The sequence below is a fragment of the Pogonomyrmex barbatus genome, unplaced genomic scaffold (genome assembly GCF_055798465.1).
Source record: "Pogonomyrmex barbatus isolate J1 unplaced genomic scaffold, ASM5579846v1 scaffold6, whole genome shotgun sequence".
Taxonomy (NCBI): domain Eukaryota; kingdom Metazoa; phylum Arthropoda; class Insecta; order Hymenoptera; family Formicidae; genus Pogonomyrmex; species Pogonomyrmex barbatus.
In genome coordinates, this window is record NW_028297160.1 from 8,427,052 (window position 1) to 8,449,660 (window position 22,609).

General features: G+C 31.7%; 2 protein-coding genes across 8 annotated transcripts in view; one reads left to right on the forward strand and one right to left on the reverse strand.

Annotated features, from left to right (window-relative positions):
- Nucleotides 1–22,609, forward strand: part of LOC105424865 (protein amalgam) — a 270,737-nt gene that overhangs the window by 210,204 nt on the left and 37,924 nt on the right. For 3 of the 7 annotated variants that reach the window (XR_016140761.1, XR_016140763.1, XR_016140762.1), the window contains exons 4-7: nt 267–477; nt 1,720–1,779; nt 3,390–3,540; nt 4,374–4,534. Coding sequence is in view for 2 of the 7 variants with exons in the window: in XM_089082921.1 (XP_088939047.1) it covers nt 267–477; nt 1,720–1,779; nt 3,390–3,540; nt 4,374–4,534; nt 9,551–9,651 (684 nt within the window). In the remaining 5 variants the exon portion in view is untranslated. Of the gene's footprint in view, nt 1–266; nt 478–1,719; nt 1,780–3,389; nt 3,541–4,373; nt 4,535–9,550; nt 9,720–22,609 lie in introns of those variants that run through there. The other 4 variants (XM_089082921.1, XR_016140764.1, XM_089082922.1 and 1 more) reach the window with 4 other exon arrangements.
- Nucleotides 16,309–21,468, reverse strand: LOC105424836 (chymotrypsin-2-like). The gene is made up of 5 exons (XM_011635301.3): nt 19,100–21,468; nt 18,640–18,821; nt 17,503–17,634; nt 17,130–17,384; nt 16,309–16,936 (listed from the first exon to the last, which is right to left on the reverse strand). The coding sequence occupies exons 1-5, from the start codon at nt 19,140–19,142 to the stop codon at nt 16,790–16,792; spliced, it is 759 nt and encodes a 252-aa protein (XP_011633603.2). The 5' UTR covers nt 19,143–21,468; the 3' UTR covers nt 16,309–16,789.

The following is a 22,609-nucleotide window of genomic DNA, read 5'->3' on the forward strand; positions in this document are numbered from 1 at the left end:
TCTAAGACATATTAAGTCCTCTTAAAAATATAAACTTTCTAAATATAAACTAGAAATTTTTTTATATAGCTCATTTAAGCTTTTCATCAATATTAAAATTAAATTAACATTTAAGTGCAATTTATTATAATATTATTACAAATGATATAATATTTTTCTAAGAGAATAGGTGTGCAATTGCGATAATCGTATCAATTATTCATAGGCAAATCAATGGTCGGAACTCGGGCGGATGCAATCTAATCGGGCATTCACTTTGCTTGTAGATCTCCTGGATACGTAAGAGGGATTTGCATATCCTGACGTCATCGACCCTCGCTTACACGGGGGATGCAAGATTTTCTGTTAAGCACCCAGAAGCATCCGACGAATGGACGCTGAGGATCGAGTATGTTCAACCACGGGACGCCGGGGTTTATGAATGCCAGGTTAACACCGAGCCCAAAATGAACTTAGCCTTCATGTTAAAAGTCGAAGGTAAAATCAAGCTCGTAAAATCTCTAGAAATTTGCCAGATAACCCTTTCATGGATCGCTTAATTCCAGACAAACGTACGTAAATAAGTTTTATCACAGGAGAAAACAAAAAAAAAAAAAGAAAAATAAGTTATATTTAAAAATATGTTGATATATTAAAGTTTCTTTTTCTTAATTTTTAACATTATGCAAGTATGATTAATATATTACATTATATTTACATGTATATTTTATAAATCAGAATACATATTTAATTATAATTTAATATACTGCAATGTATCAAATTATTATAATATGAAATTTTAATAATTTTAATTAAAAGCAAGAGACTGTGAAAGGGTTAAATTAGATTCCGTAATGACTCTATACCATTGTAAATATATTTTGCGTAATTTACGATAGGTGAAAGAATAGTTGAACGCTTTCATAAGTGTCTATCACCTGATTGATCAGGAATGACACTGCTGGATAACTCGAATACGCACCAGCATGACCAAAATGATTAATGCTTCCGCTTGCATGTCTGTCACGTGAAGAGTATCCTAAAGTTATCGGTTAGCTTTGTTGCATCTATTTCTCTGATCGAGTAATCGCAGCATCGAGTAATATCTCAGTTACTTTAATTACCAGCGCACAATATCGATTTCGTCTTTCAATACGTAAAGTACCTATATTTATGTGTATATGTGTACATATTATATAATCGCTTGATACAACAAATACTTATAAAATATTTTGATAATTAAAATTTCTTTAATAATAAAATTTATTTATATGTGTTTCCGGGAACGAGATAGCTACAGAATTCATTGTGTATATATCAATATTTAACCAAATATTTAAACATTTACATAGATGTTTAAAAATGGCAATATATTTATTTATTAATTAATTTGATTGTTATACTTTGATTATCGCTTAAATGTGGATATGGAATTTTTTCAACGGGAATTTATAAGCTCGTTATATTTTCATGTATTCAAATATTTTATTAGGACACACATTTTTAAAATGTTGGATTACAGAATCTTCACAATCTCGACTTACATGCATAAAACGGACGATAGAAAAGAAAGAGGAAAACAACATTAAAAAAAAAAATATTCTTTAATGGATATTTCGCAGGCATACGTGATTCATATATACCGATAGTATTTTCAACATTAGTTGAATTCCCAATCTTGAAACAATAGATCTTGACGAAATCGATTAACTCGATATCTTTTCTGTCCTCCCATTCCAGAAAGTGCCCCTGTCCCTGCCATCACCACACCAAACGCCATTCACCGGACGTTCAACTCAGGTTAGATTCACGCAAAGAGCAGACTCCTTTTCCAAGCTATTGAATTTGCTAGCTGCTAGAAGTATTATTTGCGACGTATAATTACATGCCATAACATTTTTTCTTTTATATTTGTAAGCAAACTTGATAAGTTTCGTTTGCCAATGAGTTGAGGTCGTCGTATGTATGAAGAGGATGAAACAGGCATTTCATTTAGGTGTCATTACCCGGGACTGTCAGCAAATATTTTTTTTTGCAGATACAGCTGACGCTAACGCGTGCTAATTTTCTGCCGTAATATTGCACGTCGTAAATATACCATACGTTAAACGTTGGGGGTCGAACCGTGTGCGAGAACTTTTTTTCAAACGGTGAAAACTCCATGCGCGAACGTAATGAGAATATCTTCTGGCCAATATTTGAACAGCCTCAACTTATTTAGACTTGTAGATTTTGGCTGTTAATGATAGTTAATTGATGTGTAATTTTATGTAGAGCTACGCTCAAAGATTTGCATGTGAAAAATTAAATTATCTTCTGGTTGACCTCTCGTGACTTTATATATATATTTTATGTATTTATTTTGCATAAACTTTTTAAGATATCTGCAGCGACAATTTAATTAATAAGTAAGTATGAATTGAAGCACATTTTTTCTTTTCGTGCAGATATTATTGATAATGACAAATATATATGTGTTTATTTTTATACATTACTTTTTTTTTCTTATTCTCTTCTTAAATATTGTCTTGTTGCTCTCAACAATCCATAAATAATATATTTATTAATTAATCTATTTTAATTTTAATTTATTATTGCATACAAATTTTATTTTTGTTGATAATTGTTGATAATATCGTAAGTTTGAAATAGTCAAATAATTTATAAAATTATTAAAATATTTAAAATTTAAACAGGAAAAAAAATTTTCAAAATAGAAATTTAACGCGCAGAAATATAGTTTATATTAATTCGTTTAATTATATTCCACATTATTTTTAAATATATAATGTGGATTCTGAGTGAAAACAATAATATTAAACGAATAATATTAATAATACTAGCGATTCAAATGCAACATAATATTCTAATTGAATTGATATAAACACAAAATTATTTTTTTAATATACGTATAACATAGAACGTTACTTATATTAATTGCAAGTACATATTTATTATACATATTTATTTTGCAATTTTTTTACCAAGTTAGAAAATTGGCAAATATAATAAATTACTTTTCTTGATAATATAGACTTGTAATATATAATCTATTGTAATTTATAACATTGCATTTTAAAAATCCACAACGTTTTTCATACGAATAGAAAGCATAGAAAGCATAGAAAGAGAATTTGTATCAATTAATTTTATTAATATAAAAAATACCGCAGCCATATTCACTGCTTTAACCATATTGAGTTATCGTATTACTTTATGCTTTACAATTTTATATAAATGAAACAAGTAGAGCAATATTTCGCTTCCGTAAAATTTTAAATCATGCAAGCACAATGAATGAATATCGATAAAAGGCACGATTTGATATTTTCATTCCGATGACAGTTATTTAATATAGATGGCTGCAGATGTGGAATATTTAAACGTACGATTTCTGATATATGTTGCAGCTGCTCAGGCGACGATCCTGGGGCCGGAAGACGTCTACGTGAAGAAGGGTAGCACGATAAGCCTCACATGTGAAGTGAATGTGCGAAGTACACCCCCCAGTAGCGTTTCCTGGCATCACGGAGGAGCCGTGGTAGATTTCGACAGTCCCAGGTACAAACTGCAAGAATTGAGTCTCGCAGCTTCGCTCTTCTGCACCCCTTTTCCTTCTCCCCCCCCCCCCACGTACACACGTATACAGATAACATTTCCCATTTGATCGTGGAGGTTATCGCATAATCGACGAAATCCCAGATGTTTCGCAAGTTTCTCTCGAGGAGGAAAGCTTTGGCCGGTTTTTCGGGTCGCTACTTTGCGGTATCGCCGATCGAGCGGAAAGCGTCGGAGTATCCCGTCTTTAATCTTTTCGTCAGCCCCTTAACTCGGAGAAGGGTTATCAAGAGTCGAAAAAGCAAACGACCTTTGATCCGGCAATTTTGTTCGGGATTACTTTAGATAATGTTTTGTGCGAAAAACTATGAAAGTAGTTTCTTTCCTTTTCTCTCTCTCTCTCTCTCTCTCTCTCTCTCTCTCTCTCTCTCTCTCTCTCTCTCTCTCTCTCTCTGTCTCTCTGCAGTGATGACAAAATATATTATTTGCAACGCCGAAGAACAATCATACGTCAGTCATTAAAAATATTATGACAGATTTGCAATTAGATTCGCGTCTTTAGCCTATCTCGTACATCAGTTTTATAGGAAGACATCTCACGCGAATAAATCTTTTATTTATACACGCTTTATTTGCGCACATTTATCAGCAAACGTTTGATAACGCGTTGCGAACGAGCTCGCGTTGCAGTTTATATACGTGTATACGTTTTACACGATTACGCTTTTTGCCGACGTTTCGTTCTGTAAGCTGCGCCTCCTCCCTGCAGAGAGAATTAATGACAAAGTAGCAATGTGTGTGACGAGAACGGCGCCAAAGTATCTGCGATAATTCAGTGTACACCGCAGGGGCGGGGTTTCCCTGGAGACGGAGAAAACGGATACTGGGACGACAAGCAGACTACTGGTGACACAGGCCAGATTGACCGACAGCGGAAATTACACCTGCATCCCTAGCAACGCGAATCCAGCGAGCGTAATGGTCCACGTGCTGAATGGTAAGCGAATTCTTTTTTTCTCTATGAGGCGGACTTATCCGGCGGCACACATCATCTCTCGCCTCTCGCGACGTACCCGGCATTCGGATATGCGAATAATACTCACAGAGCTGCTTTAATGACATATCGCGATGGAAATGTCTGAATATCCGCGGTTGAAATTTTCAGATAACCCTTGGCTTGGAATCTCCATATATCACGAGCCATTATTCGCCAAGCTGATTCTGTATGACGTGAAAATTTGCTAAATCTTCACCCAAAGTGAGCTACGATCACGTGACGAGTTTTATTGCTATAAATGAGATAAATATAACGATTAGTCGTGTGTTGTTGTACCGTATCAAATACGTTCTTTTTTTTGCTCATTGTTTTCATAAGAGCAACGAGAAACGATATGCTGCAAATTATATCGTGCTGGCAATTAAACATGAAACGTGAAACTGCTGCTGCGTTTAAATTGGAAGTTTATTGCTTTAAAGATCAATTAATTTCTATTCAGCAAACACGATACGCCGCTTGCAAGCCAGACTCTTGATAAACAAAGTCAGAGGCAAGTTCTCGACAGTTTATGCGTTCCACGTTACAATGTAATTCGCTTATGCAACAAAACTAACCAAATAATAGGAATACCAAATTGCAATATTTTATCCAAACACTAACACTATTACCTTAATGTTATTGAATAGATCAGCAATTTCTTCTTTATTGTCGCAATAAATCGTAATATATCGTAAAGTTATTATTTAGTAAAATCGAGAATGGAGAGCTCGCGACTTTTTTTATTTACTACATAAGCTGTTTCTTGTGCCACATAATTCGATCGATTCGATATAGTCGGATCTTTCTCTTCTTTGTATGGCTTCCTTTTCTTTTTTCTTCACGTCGAGGAAGCACGCGCGAATTGAATCGGGCTTGCTGCGTCATGTGCATGCTCTTCGATAAACGTCACGTGCACATGCACATTTAAGAGCCATTGCATGTGGAAAAATCTCCAAGCCTGGCGTATAAACATTTCCATGTCGGCATTCTTGTAATATCGCATTTTCACGTCCACCACATCACGCGATTCGATCAGAATTCATGGTTAACCACTTATTTTCGATTAAAGCGCAACCGGATTTACATGACATTTGTTTTGGGAAAAAAGTGTCCGGTGTCTCTCTCTTTTCTCCCTCTCTCTAATTTCGAATCTCATTTCAATCAAATATGCAACTATGCATTATAATGTATTTTACTAATTGTAATGTTTTGATTTCGCAATGATAATATTATAAATGATAATATTTAAATGTATATAAAAATATAAAAGTTTATTAGAATGTTAAAAATTAAAAAATTTATTAGTATATGATTATCAAATTCATCTCAATGATTTTTATTTTAGCATATTTTTTAACATTATTGTTTCTTTTTTACTTAACCTAATCTATTAAATATATGTTACATACATCAATTGTTAATAATCGTATTAGTCAACATTAAAATTTTTTTTATTGTTCGATTGAGTATCAAATGAGATTCTAATCTTTTTCGATACTTCATGCGTTTTACTATTACAATATATTTCTGCAGAAATTGAATTTGACGTACCATTTTTTCCGCGGAATTTAGAAATTTAAAATATCACTCTTTTCATTATCGTGCGATCGTGCGATTTTTTTCGAGAAAATTTGTCCGATAGGAAGTTTTCAGGAATAGTAGGAAAATTTTCCAGCGGAATTGTGTGCGCGCGATCAACAAATTTCACATCAATAAACGCTCATATATTTGCGACGCAAGTTTGGCGACAGGAAGCCAGCAGCCTCCTGAAATGTGACATTCGAAAGGGACGACATGCGTTCATTCATCAAGTATCGAAATCCCCCGTCATAAAGTTTGACAGGCTCGTATATTGGAGTCGTAGCAAGTACTCGGCGCCGCACGCATACTCTCGCTTTTGATCTATTGTCAGCCGGCAGCGCTCGCGATAACACATGTAATATCTTGTTCGGCAAGTTCACCAATCCAAGCTGTCAATCATTGCGAGCTTGCAGCGCCGGCACGCGACTCACGGAACTCGCGTTGCAACTGCAGCTGTTCGAAATAAACATCCTTCGCGCATCCTTTGATATGATCAAAGCTGATCAAAGAATCTACTATAAATATTTGATAAATAAACTTTAATAAAATTCGCAACGAGAGGAACTTTTTAAAACACCGGGATATATGGCAAATATATAAAATAATTTTAAATTAATACTAAGTTTATATAGTGAGATTTGTGTAATCCGAAATTGATTTTTTTTTTTTTTAATAGAACTATTTGTCTCTAAATTTTAAAATTTGATATAACATAATATTTTATCTTTCAGTAAAAATTTTACAACTAAATTTTATCCAACAGACAGAACAAACAGAATTTTATTTTAATATTTAGCTATCAAAATGTTTAAATATTAAAAATCTTCGAAAACGTAATATTTTATAACGATCACAAGAATAGTTATGATTACATATGATATAAAAATTGAATCGATTTGATCGATTTTGTGAAGATTTTCCTGAAGATATTACATCATCATAATTTTATTCGCGTGACGTGATCCATTCAATATTCAGTGAAAGAAGACTGCATCGATATTCCGCAACTTTCGTTTCGCTTCATTTCGACACCAATGCTACATGCGTCCTGGCCAACAACGCAATAAATTTACAATACCAGTACGGTGGCCTCTCTTCACTCTCTGATTAAATTAATGTTTTCGAATTCATAGCACCCCACGTCGGGGACTACAAAAATCAACAAACCCCTCTGGCGACTAGGCAACAGGCCACCCGTCGTGTACACCGCGCGTTTGCACGGCAATCGAATTGCAGAACTTAACAAGCTTTCTTCGACGAAGCTCCCCTCCCCCTCTACCCCTGTTTCCACGCAACCCTCGCGCTGTCTGCCCCCGCACGGCCGCGGCGCGCTTTCCACCCTTCGAACCCATCGAGACATCGATCGCGCCCACTTTCGTCCGGAAACGCCCGGTGAGCGCGCGCCAGGCTCGTAGAGCGGCAGCTTCCGGTGCCGGATGAAAATTAATGCGGCGCAGTTCGTCTGCATAATTAATTTATAGGGCGCACCCGGTCGCGGCGGTCGGCGCATTGGCCATCGACGTTATTTCAAACACAGCTGATTACTCTGCAAAATTGACCGCAAATTTCAATTATTTCCCGATAAACCCGTACGCGACCCGGGGGCTATCCGTTCCGGCACGTACTATCCGCGCATTAACGCAATTACGCACGTCGGCCGTGCTCGCCGTCGACATTTCGAGTGTCGGGCCGGTGTCATTTTTTTTCGATAACGGCCCAGGTAAACGGGGCGTAACGATAAACTCCGCTCGATGAGCTTTTCAATTTGCTCGTAAATTGCGGCCTTACCTACCGAAGGGACCGGCCGCCGCGCCGGACCCGTGATTATCTTTATTGCCGCCGAATGTTACACGCAACGCGGCGATACCGCGCGCCGTCGTCATAGAACGCGAAATTGTTGCTTCCGCCGTTGTTTCGAATGTGCTACCTCGCTGTAGCTGCCGCTGTTATTGCCGAACAAAACGATATTTCACTCGGAGTTCGTACCACGACACGCGTTTTACCCTTCGGTAGCGCGCCTTACGTACGTTAAGCGCGTTATTCCCTTCTGCCATGACGTGAAACTTTATAGTAACACGTGAAAATTGCACGGTCGCTTTTATAAATTCTATCGTAAACGTAGTATTGCGAAATGGCATGGAGGATGACGTAAATGATTTTACTGGAAAATATAGAAAGCAACATTTTGAGTTGTATTAAAAATTTGAAAATTGCTCGAGAGAATAAAATTTATAAAAAGTACGTTGAATATTATATTGTTGTATTATTAAAAAAATTTGCAACGATATAAGTAAAGAGATAATATATAATATCATATGATTAAGTGTCAAACTATCATCAACGCTTTAAGAAAAATACAACATGTATATTACATGTATATCTATTATTATTATGCAAAAATATTGTTATAGTTTCCTTTGTAATGTTAATTTATATCAATACCATATTTTTTTTATAAGAATAATATATTAGAATACCTTATTTGCCAACAATGTTTAGAATTTAATATAAATTTGATTTATGCAAATTAAAAATATATATTCTTTAGAACAAAAACGTTAATCTTTTTAAATTTTTATTATAATACACGCTAAAGTACAAGAGCCTACTATTATGACATTTTATTTTTCCAATTATTTTACATTATATGGAATCTGGTTATGAGATTGTCGTTAGGCCGGGAAGTTCCTACTTAGCGTTTAACGCGTTATACGAACGATTAACCTACATTGTGAATTTAATTAGGGCTGCACAATTAAACTCCTGCGTTATGTAGCTACTCGAGATAATATTCAATGCGAAGAGACCGTGACATGGTTTATAGAATTAACTATATAGAATAATAGAATTTGCTTCAACTCCCCGTGCGAACAATTTTCTATGTTACTTCTTTTCTATGTTTCTATATTACTTCTTCAACTATCAAATGGTATAATAATCAATTATTAATCGCAGAATGTATGAATATATATTACAAATTACATGAAGATATTCAAATTTAATATTTGATTCTGTTATTATCTTCCAAAATAATTACTTCTCTCACTATTTTGATACTTAAATGTGAATGATACGTATTTTTTAAATTTTTACTAAACAATCATGTTATTTTAGCAAATACTGATGTTTATGTTTTTATATTTTCTACAAACATGTAAAATGTTAAAAAGATTTAATTACTAAAAAATTATTTTAACGTTTATTTTATGAATATTATACAACAAAATACATGAGAATCTATCTTCGAGAAGTAGATGCAAATATAATACAAAATACAAATACAAATACAAGTTTTAGATGGAAGACAATGCGAATTATTGAACGAGCTTATTACTGCACAAAACAAAATAGAGACCAGATGGATTAAAGTCGATTTATACGTTTCTGTTCTTGCAGGCGAACATCCGGCGGCGATGCAGCATGGCGGCAGCTGCGGTGTGGCACCGACAATTTTACTCGCTAGCATCACACTCATAGTTGCAAATTTGTTAAGGTGAGCGGCCGTGTCGTGAATTGCGGGCATCTTAAAAAAAAAAAAAAAAAAAGAAAGAAAAAGAAAAAGAAAGAAAGAAAGTCAAACGTGTCCAACGGTCGGGAGAGACAACGTCCAAAGTGAAAACGCGGCGTTCAACGATCACGAAACACGCTCGGAAAAATCGCCCGGCCGACCGCGATAGATCGCTTTAGCTCACGCCTCGCTGTCACACGCTGCGCGTATCCGTTCGTCGAGTGCTCGGAAGCGACGACAAGAGAATCACAGTGCGGACCGAAGTGCAGTGGACCAAAGCCCTGTGAAGAACGCAGTGACGTGGCGGACGATCTTTCGCACGTACGTTTTTAACACAAAAATCTTTCACAGACACTCCACTCTTTTGTATGAAATCGTCGTGTTAAAATGCATCGCGGCAAAAAAATTGCCGAATCATTCTCGATATTCCTGATAGCATCACGGTTGAGCGTTCGCCAAAGAAACTCTCTTGTACTTGTGCTTTTGTAATAATTAAATCGGCATGTTAACCTGTGGCTCAACGAATTTACGTGGACTCTCTCTAGTGGAAAAAAGAAAAAGAAACCGCTCATCTCGTACTCTTGTCGCGAGACTTCCGTTAGAATTTGTATTTTAACTAATTCAGTAATGGCCTCGTAGTATTCCATGTACGTCGACCGATAGAACGACGCCGTTTGGCAGAGAGTCGAATCGATCGCATGATCTGTTACGATTGCCAACGCTTTCGAATCGAATATCGATGGCTGGATCCGTTCGATGGCTACGAAATAATTATTACACGAATCGAAAATTTATAATTTAACGATTATCAACTAGTTGCGTAATAATCATCAGATAATTAAGGCTCTTGTACATAAAACGAGTAATAAATATGTAGGGTTTGCCGTGACCTTGTTGTACAGTACAATGCACGTGCGAGAAATTGCCACGTGACCGATAATCGTTTTCCGTCGTTTAATCTGGGCAATATTGTATATAGCTTGTATCATTGGTTATAATATTAATTGTACGGTATACGTACAATCGTAAATTTGCGAAGGTTCTATCTGAATCTTGTGTCTCAAACGCAAGTCAGTATCTCGAACATACTAGATATTTTTTGTATATTTCATAAATTATGTATATTATACATAATAATTTTGCCCAGATTTGACAATTCAAATTTTGTTAAACGTATAATATTTATTAATGAAAGATAATTGCATTGATAAGGAATTGTTGAAGCAAGGATCGTTGAAGCAAGAATCCAATCTAGCGATTTTTTTTTTTTAAAGATTGTCAGATCTTACAAAAAAATAATTTCGAATTATATAGTTAAAATTAAACTTTCAATATTTATTGAGTTAATATTATAATGAAATATTATTTTCGAAAATTGGAGATCGAAATTGATGTTTATCAAACATCGCAGTTTTTTAATATGTGACATAATTGTTTAAACAATTAAACAATTAAAAATTTATATAGAAAAATCTTTATTTGGCGTTAAAGTAAATTTTAATCAATTGTCGTTATAATTGTGATATTAAAACTTTTCGTGAATTTATGCTTTGAATTTAATGACATTACATTTATAACAGTTTAATTTTTTTAAAGCGCATTTAAAAATCAAAAATACAATTTTGGAACAGAGTTTTTACTTTACACAAAAGAAGTAAGATTGATATTACACAAAAAAGGTAAGATTGATAATGTATGAAAATCAATGTCATGTTATAAAATAATTAATTTTGATATTCTATAATTATAAATAATTGGACAATTGTGAGTTATATTGAAAATGTAAAGAGACACTATCGTGAAAAAATCAATCTTTAATTTATAAAAAAGTTTATAAAAAGTTCTATATGTTAAAACATGATTGTTTTTATTATGTATTGAAAGAGAGAATATTTACAGTATACGGAATTATGCCAACAAAAAATGAAAAGGCAGTTAGAACTAATCACTCTAGTAATGGTAGTAAATAGGTCTATTCTCGATATATTTCTGTTTGTTTAATATAACAATAAAATTTTTTATGCTAAATGCTTCGATATGTCAATGTCTTGTTTTATTGTTTTAGTAACTAAAATGTAATTTATTGAAAGTAATGTTTCTCCTCCAAATATATACATCGCTTCATTCCCAATTCATCCAAATTCTGCCATGGAAATGTCAAAGTGATTTTTTTCGAAAATCAAAACTCGTCAAAATTAATTTATCGATTAATCAAAATATAATCAAACGGACATCAATGATCACAGATAACGGATGTTATATTAAAATGTATGATGAAACTCGTGTATAGATAAGTGACTATATGGAAGATAATACGTAAATATATTTAAATAGATTAATAATAAACATTCAGTATGTATCATAATAATAGTACTGAAAGTATAATTCCAAAGATCAAAATGTAATTTCAAATGAGATAAAGATTCTTTTGCAGAACTAATAATAAATTGCCTTTTGCTATATCAATTTATTCGAATTCTCTAGAAAATATAATTGTTAATAATTGTTGTAATATGTTATTAAAATATTATTTAATTATTTATATTACAATGTATAAACTTTAGATTTATTTTATTCATTTTATATGTTTTATAGAATATTCAAGTTATATAAATTATATAAGTAATAGAATACTTACTTTTTTTATAAAAAATTAATAATTTTCAATATAATATTTTTTAGGAGAATAATTGGACTTACTATATTTTGCAATCAAATAATTCTGTATGTAGTAAATATAATTTTACTGTTAAAATTTTATTTGTGTATTAATATAAAATTATACAGCGGTCTTTCAGTCTTATCAATTTAATTGCAGATTTGATATTTTTGCCAGATTCCACAAAATATAAATGCTTAACTATTTGTCTTTTTATACATTTGATTGAATCGATACAATCTTGTGAAAATAATTGAATGTTTCTAAATAACTTTCCAAATTTGTTCCATTTCAAGCCGCATTTCCCGGAAAGAAAAATATGAGAGAGAAAGCAAGACCTTAGATATGATCATTAAATAACTCAATGCACGTAATATAGAATCTAGCGGTAAAGTATTAAGTAAAAGGTTTATCACGCATATAATGTAACATGAGTAAAAAATATATCATAATGATTAAAATAAAATACGATTTATCTTAGAACCCATAGATTTTTTATAACGATGTAGCTTGGAAACTACAATTAGAATTTACTCATTTTTAAAAATGGTAAAAAACATTTCTGAATTTTTCATCAAAATCGGAGGGGAAATACCGCAGTTCTTACATTTTATATATAAATTTTTTGTTATACTAAATAAATCGAATCATATATTCCGGACAAAAAGTTGTGAATCATTGAGAGCGAGAGAGAGAGAGAGAGAGAGAGAGAGAGAGAGAGAGAGAGAGAGAGAGGGGGGGGGGAAGAAACTGGTATAATTATATGAAATATAATGAAAATGCAAAGTGAAAAAATATTTTATAAATTGAGAAATCACCTTTATTAAACAATTAATCGAATCAAAGTATTTAATTGAACTAAATTTAATGGAAAAAAATTTATATTTGCGATGTTTCGTGTTTTGACGATTTTCAATACAGATTATATACCATGATTTTTCGAAGCGCGAATGTGATTCGATTATAAAATTTAATACTACATCCCTATGAATAACAAGTGATCAAACAGAAAAATATCGAGAGAATTTACCTATTCGTAAACTAGATAATCAATATCCGCGATTTGCATACTTACAGAATGTTGCACATTACATAGGTAAGAGACTAGACCGCATTGTACATAAAATTCATAATCAATTATGTATCATGTTATAAGAGAACTTAAGCATGAATCAAAAGAGCAGGAATAAAAGTGAAAAAGCGATATAGAATACTATATTGTAAAAATATTCATCGACGTGAATACTGTTTCAATAAATGTAATGATGATATAAAAACACACACAGACTTCTATTTCGCTCTTCCTATTTGATATTTTTTATCAATTGAATATACATATATATTTTTCATTACAAAATGTAAACAGGGCATATTTACAATATTACATATTATAAAAGTTTCGCATAATATAATTTTTATTTTTCTGGTGACTAATATTTTTAACAAAATTAAAATTATTGATATCCATCTCTTTATTAACTTATAGAAAAAAACTGGAAAACAATTTAAATTTTATTTTTAAAAAGGAAGTTTTAATTATTAAAAAATTATTAAAAAAAAATACATAAATATGAATAACGTTGTCAATCGTAGAAATATATTTTAGAATTTATTCTCTTTGTTCGCAGAAGGAAATAATTTAAAATGTGCATTGTAATCTTCTACATTTAATATGATCTTTTACGTTTCTACATCTGAATTAATGTATATTATGCAAAACTCTACGCGCGGAATTATATATATAATATACATAAAAATATTTGTACATTTCCATTTTTAATGAATACGCGCGCAACCTTTTTAATTAGATACGAAAACGGTTGGTTTTAATTGGTGCATGGTTCATATGTACCGATTTCTCTATTGCATATGTTCTTCTGTTGCACTCCATGTGTTTTACGTGTGAAAAATAGTGGACGGAAAAACGGTGTTCATACGCTCGTACTATTAACGCAGAACATGTATAATGAGCATCTTTTATTTATCATATGCATATACGACGGCTTCAAAACGCGTTATAATGAAACTAATGAAATTGCGGAGATATTTATAACCAAGCTCATTCTTAATTTCTTTAATGGCATTAATGGACTAATTGCACGAAGCAAATATTTTAATGGAATACCGTAAAATAAATTCAAGAAAATTAAAATGAGACAAGTACCGAATTATACTAAAATATTTAACTTTCCGCTTCACAAAAAATAGCTATTTTATACTATAAACAGCTACAAAAAATACGAAAGAATTATATCGTGCATTTTATTTTAGCAATAAATTAAAAAGATATTTTTTTTTTCTTTATATAGCTTAATAAGTGTTCTTTATGCGTTTTTAAATGTCATGTTAAAAACAGCCGCATATTTATTATTATCATTTTTCAATCATTTATAAATTGTAATTGTTACTAGGTTAAAAAAACAGTCGATCGGTATATCCGTTATTTTTAACGGATGCGGTCGAAACGCGGAATCGCAAGCACCGGACAGCCATCGAGCTACTTCCGCGCATTCGAGGACAGTGAATTCGTGCATTGTTCCCACAATTTTTCTTTCTCGGCGCACGTGTGCGATGTTTCACGTTGGAGTAACGGTGGACTCGGCAGAGAGAGAGAGAGAGAGAGAGAGAGAGAGAGAGAGAGAGAGAGAGAAAACTGCGATACGCGCGAGGTAAGCCCCGGCTATCTACTACGTGTATCTGCTGTTTTTAACTTCGCCGTCGCGACAATTAACGAACGTCGGATCGACGGGTCGGCGTGCTGTCGCGCAATTCGCCGTCGATGCCGCGATTGCGCCGGCGAAACGCGTCAAAACGAGACAGTACGAGAATTTCCGAAATCGAATAAACGAGACAACGGCAGCCGGGTGGATCGACAGAAGCCGAAATTGGCGAAGGAGAGAAATGGCGCTTGATAAGCGTATCTTGGAAAAAAAAACTCGGCGTGAGAGCCGAATATCCGGTGTTCATCGTTATTTTCCTCCTTTTTTGCCATTTTTCTACGTTTCTACAATACCGCTATGGATACATTGTATGAATAAAGCTGGAATCTGGACACGAGACGCTTTATACGCGAAAATAATTTTGATGAATAAGTGTTAATTTGTTTTCATGCCAATAATAAATCATGCGGTATCACACTTTAATATCAATATACTTATATGCAAAGGTATTTAATATTCTTTTTAGAAGTAACAACGTTCTATTAAATTCTGTTTTCTATTCCAACAATGTTAATTCATAAAATACTTTCCGTAATGTGAAAATCATTGGAGAATGGCTTCTTTCTTTCTTGAGTTATTCTAAGCACCAGTTTACACTTAAAGTTTCAACATATTCGCTCTGATGCAGAAGCAATATTTTACGCCTTGCGTTCTTATCGCCTGCATTTACAGCGTCCCATAAGCACGCGCAAAGGCATCATCATAACTCGCACACATATAAACGGATTTTCCTGACAAAGACAAACTACCGCGGAAAGAACAAGGACAATGTAACGGCGGATGTTTCTTCCTCAGCGGTGCACTGTTGCGGCCCGTTTACGTCGAGGCATTGACGTGAGATTGCACGGTGACAGCTAATTTCCAGTAACGTGGGCAAAAAATTATTCTGCCAATAAATGCTGTTTACCATCTTGCCCCGGTTAACGCACGATTCAATTTCATTGTAACGAATAACCCGGGTCTCCCCCATCTCGCTGACCCCTTGTGCGCAAAAAGCCGATCTGACTCTCAGCTATCGAAAAACAATTAAACGGATAAAATATCGGCAAACATTGCTCGATAGACGGCTGATATTTTATCAGTTGCTCGGGCAACCCGTCGGCATCTCGTTGGACGATAAGCGTATATTGCAAGGGTTGCAATAAATTGTGTGGCATCTAATCAGATTAAGAAGCTTCTTAATTTAAGTTCATAGTTGTTACATATTTAGAATGACAGACTGAATCGATTTCATCTTTTATAAAAAGCTGAACTGCTGTTTAATAGATAATTTTTATAGTTATGAGAATATTAATGTAATGTACACATAAATTGAGTTACATAAGAAAGATATTGGTTTTAAGAGATGATATAAAGGATAATTGAATATCATAACATAACTGTTAATAGAAATATATAGATAAAGTTTATTCGATAACATTATTAAATCTTTTTATTTAAAGCTACATTATTTCTTACAAAAAATGAGTGGATAATGACAATCATCAATATTCCACTCGTATGCAAAAGAATGCGTTATATTATTATAAATTCTGGAAAATAATAAATTTTTTTTTTTAAATTTTTTTTTAAGTCTATATAAAAATGATTCCAATGATTCCTTTGATTTTTATTATTTTGTTACTCTTCAAAGAGATACTTAAAATTCCAAAATAAAGATTAATATAATATATTTGTTATATTTATGGCTCGTTATCTTATTTATAAAATTAAAAAATCTTGAAACCAGATAATATTTTAAAGACAGTTTAGCATATTAACTGAGATTCTTTGATAAAATCGAGATATTTATAAACATTAGTATAAACATCAGATACACCTAAAGCGCAAGGCAAAACCCAAGAGACGACGCCAACGAGCTCATTATCGACAATGAGAGGGCCGCCACTGTCACCCTATAGAAAAAGTATGACAAAGAATTCTTAATTAATAATTTATGACAGTAAGCGACAAAAGAGCATCGAATAATTAGAAAACTTTATCGTTAAAAATGCCGTATTTAATTGACTTACTGTTGCTTAATGAAAAACTATACTTAATACTTTTAAGATACATTATGCATAATATAAAAAGTAAGAGTATACTCACTTGGCAAGCACCTTGCCCAACCTTTTCCAGCGTACAGATGTGATTTTCGCTAGTACGTGGATTTTTATGACCATGCAGACAGCGCTCTTGGCTCAAAACGTTCACGCTAAGCCATTTGAGCATCGACGAAGATGGTGAATTTATTGAAGTTTTTCCCCATCCGCTTATAATTCCGCGCTTGCCGCCGTTAATATAGTCTTTACTTGCTAAAGGAATTGGACCTTGGATATTATTTATCTTGATCGGTTTGTTTAGCTACGCAAACATATTCGTCAAATGACGTAAGTCGATTAAAAAGAGAAATAACTGAGATTGTTTCTTTTATACGACACTTTCTTGTTTGCATTCAATATGATTAACTTGATCAACTTACGGTTATAACGGCGATGTCGTGTCTCCAGCCACCCTCTTTTTCACCAGTGTAACTTGGGTGTATCCGAATACATTTGATGTTGTGCTTTTCGCCACCGTACAATGTCGGACTGATAGTGCCGGTTACAACAACCTGAAAATTAAGTATTTTGATGAATTAAGGAAAAATTAGAGGACAAAAATACATTAGTGTAAAAAAATTTTTAAATACTAGAAGAAAACTGAGACAAAAACAATATACGAGAAAAGATATTAAACTCAATATTGATTGTGTGAATATTGAATATTACTTATACATATCGTAATTTAGTGCTTTCATTGTCCGATTAATTGAGAAATACCATGTGTTTTGAGTTTAGTAGATATATTAACTAAATATGACTGCATGTATCTGTTAATATTCGAAATAACTAGGAAATCAGATACGCAGATATCGAATACCATAATAATAGCCATGACATTCCGGATCACAGAATAATAATCGAAACACTATCCGAATAAATTTGATTCTGTTATTTATGATGTGAATAATATTCACATCATTTTATGAATGATTCAGAACGGAAGAAACTCAAATATACTTTTGGTTAATTAACAGAAGCAATATAAATTGATTATTTATTTAAATGTTAATTTAAATATTCCACTTTTCTGGCAAGAATGATTAATTTTCCTAAATTTCATATATCGAAATATTTAAAATATCTATTTTGAAATAAAAGTTAAGTCAGATAAAAACTAACTAATAATTTAAATAACATTATTTAATATCAACTATTTTTTATAATTATTTTATGAATAGAATAAACAAAATACATTTAATTTGTTTTTTTTTCAAGTATTGAATATGAATTTCAAGTATTTAAATATTATGTCTCAAATTTAAATAATTGTCATATAGTAGTATAATATTACTTGGATATAAAAAAAATTTGGACTATGTAAGAGTAATAATTAAAATTTGAAATAAAAGTATACATATAATTATTCTAGGAAATAATGTAATGTAATGTAAAAATATCTTTATATATCACTGTTTTTTATATACACATTATTAATCTATTTTAATAAATAATAATAATAAAAATATATTTTCTGATTAATAATTAAATTTTGTTAATGTAAAATAATTACTTACCATACCATTTGTATAGAAATCGTCATTTACGCAATGTGCAGCAGTGACAATATGTATCGGACTAATGATGCTACCTCCACAAATATGCTCGCCATAAGATTCAAGAGAAACTTGATATTTAAATTGACCGTGTGTAGCTATGTCACCACCAACGATCCGTTCAGATTCATCGCAGGAAGTCTCTATAAGGAATTTAGATTGAAATGAGCATTATTTTGTTTAAAAATGTTTTATATTTAGTAAATAGTATCCATACTGTTATAAAAACAGCAGAAAATATCTAGAACATTTATAATTTATAATCTGTTGCAGAACACAAACTAAAGACAAATTTTGTTATTGTTAGTTTTATTTTGTCGAACAGATTAATCCGTATATTTTTTCACTCATTTTCCTCGCTTTATATACTTATTATATATACTTATTATATACATTAAGTCTCTGATTTTGATTTACTTACGCTGAATGATGACAATCACAGCGAACAGAATAATTAACTTCATTCTCTCTCGTTGCAAATGAAATCCAGATCAAATTACGAACTGAATAGAGGAGGCTACTCACCATTTTTCCTTTTATATGCGATACGATATCTGTATTCGGTCTTGTATAACAGTTGGTGGTATTTGCACTGTGTTAGATTGCAAATATATTATGCACGTTTCTCATTCAATTATTAATGAGGTATATTCGTATCTGTAGAATTTGTATCTTCCATTACTTGAAACAGAAGAAACAAATGTAAAGAGGATTAATTAATATCTTACAAATTACCATTCTACGCAAAACATTTTTTATATGCATTTACAAATAATGGCATAACTCATACACATTTTTATAAATTGATAATTACACAATACTATTTAATTTATTACATACATTTTGAGCATATAAATTTAACATTTCTTGTAATGAAAAACAATTATATGTAAATTATTGTGGAACATATAGTTAATCTTCTTATCATATAACAATATATATAATTCAGATTTAAAAATTTTTCTTCATTGTTTTTGAGATTTGCACTTTTCATCTGCTATTTTTTCATCAAATAATGATACATTAAGTAAAAATTGTTTTAATAATGAATCCTTAGTTGTTACTAAATTTTGTAATATTTATTTGTGTGTATAAATTGAACACAAAGCTGATTGTTTTTTATTAAAGTGGAGAAAAGCTACAGTTGTGAATTAAAACTCTATAAATATGTCATCCACGATCATTCCAATAAAATATTATTTTTTACTTTCTTGTAATAAAACATAACGTCAATACGTTATATAGATTTAAAAATACCTATCGTTCGTTTCAAATGCCTTTCATACAGTTTCGGACTTATGGTAAAAAAACATTGACATGCATTGACAACAACTCGTTATTGACGTGCAAATGAAACTACATAAACACAAGTCGACGTTTAGTTTGTATTTTTAAATATTTCATGTACAGTATGAATGGTACGTGGCGCATAAAAAGTAATTGCATTGAATTATTTGTGACACATCGTAGAAATAAAATTTTAGTTTTTACAAATTTCCAGAAGTAACAATTGAATGAATCCATTTTGCAAGTATACAGGATAAATTTCAATGATTGAGTAATGAGTACTGTTAAAAGTCGATCAAATCTGTCTCTGTGACATACAAATCGAAATGCAGGTTGTCTCAACCAAACACATTTTGAATGCAAATTTAAGCAAACTCCAATGTAAATTTGTTGAAACTGTATACCATTAAAATGTGCATATATTTCAATTAAATTTGCCCCGACGGTCAGTGATTGATCAATTTATAATCGTCAAGTTCATTTTTTATAAACTCAATTAAAAAGCAACATGTGTCTTAATTAAATGCGTATTCGTCAGGTATGCGCATATCTGTGTAATATAAATAAAATCACGCTAATTGTAATCAAGCATATTTTATATAACTAATACTTATAATAGTACACAAGTATAAAATTTTTTTAATAATTTTTATAAAAGTGTAATCAATTTAACTTAATAATTCGTAAAATGTATTAACAAATAGTTAGAAATATTAAAAATGTTATTGATATAAGATTTTGATAATAGGTTTCTTTTGAAAACTGAATATTTTAATTGTCTTTAATGTATACAATGAAATTAAAGGGCACGGATTTTAAAAGGTACATATAATGAATACGCCCTATGTTGAATAACAAAACACATGAACATTTAAAATATTTCTGATATATACAAACATAACTGATGCTTTGCCAATGTTTTTATCACTTATTTTCACGAGATCGATATTTTATTTGATTATGAGGTATATAATTGTATACCACGCTACTTTGTTGGTGATGGCAAATTTATATGATGGCACTATATCTTTTAAATAATTCCTTATCGATTTTTTGAATGTTCGCAAACACAGATTCCTTAAACTTCATAATACAGATGGTAATATTTGCGCGCTACGATAAAAATTATGCAAATGTGGATTAAATAAAGACTGAATGATCTTTATCTTGTGTTTGTGTCTTAATCTTTTATCTGTATCAATGTACAATAATGTACAATAATGTACATTGTAATAATGTACATGCTTGGAAGAAAAATACATGATATTTTCATTTAATTTATTTTGTTTATAACATATTATAACATATTATATTTTATAGTTTCAAATATTTTAAATCTTTGATATATAATCGTCGTTTGTAAAAGCCCAATTATAAATAATCAAAATTATTTTAATTTCTGTAAAATAATAATGCAATTATGATGCATACGCGTGTATATAAAATAATAAAATTTAAAACATTTACATTATTAAGCAAATTATTATATGAATTTGTATTGTATTCAGCAATATCTATTTCTATATATCATATTACGCAACGTAGTATATAATAAAATTAATGTAATCTTTGATATTTTATAAATTTACTCTACAGTTTGGAAAAGTGATTGATAGAGCGAAAAGAACATAACTTGAAAAAAATCGCCCATTAACCCATTAATCGCCATTAGCAATTTAATTTACTGCAGCACTTTATGTTTCAAATCAGACACCTAATATTCTGAGATCGTAACAAAACAGTATTCCGTATAAAAAATTAAATTTTATTAAAATTAATGAATTTAAATGTATTAACATTAAATATCTTTAATAAAATGAACGAAAATTATATTATTTATAAATTATTAATAGATTTATCTCTTTATAATGTTTAATTTACATAAAAATAAGAGATTCGTGAATCTACCAAAAATCGCAGTATATGTATTGTTAAAACTGACAAAACGCAATTCTCGCATTCTCAGTTCGACAGTATTTCTTGCGATAAACTTGACGTTCGTAAATATTTTAACTGGTTCAGCTTTTCGTGGCAATTTGCGTGAAAAGGGACGCTAAAAGCGAGGTTGAACGCACTATTGGGAAGGTACATTCGTTTGGCGGGCCGTTGTTTATCCATAGCAACAAAGTTGAATTGTCCGTTAACAAAGCAAGATCGCAAACACTTTTTACGGAAAAGCGGCCTCTTTTTTGTTTGAGTCACGCACAGAGGCGGATCTGCGAAAATTAGCCACCGTTTGTCTGTCCGGCTATCGAAATCTCTCAATAGCCCCGTGCGTGTGTCGAGCTACAAAAATAAAACGAATTTAAAAAAAAAAAGCAAAAAGAAATACTTGTATATACGTAAAATATGTCCAAAAAATCAACTGCATTAAATCAAGCGTAAAAAATGTACGGTGCAGGTGCATGTCATTTATAAAATTCTATACATGCGTCGTCATGTCGAGCCGTGTTCAATTTAACATGTATATTTTATTCTGAAATTCCGTATTATTATGCACTTTAATATGATATTGTAGGTTTAGCACCAATGCTCGCAGGATTTAAACGTATCAATATGTTTTGCGGTTTCAATAGTGCTTCAAGCAATCCAATTAATGCACGCACGTTGATACGAACAAACAATACACTATCTCGTTCTAATT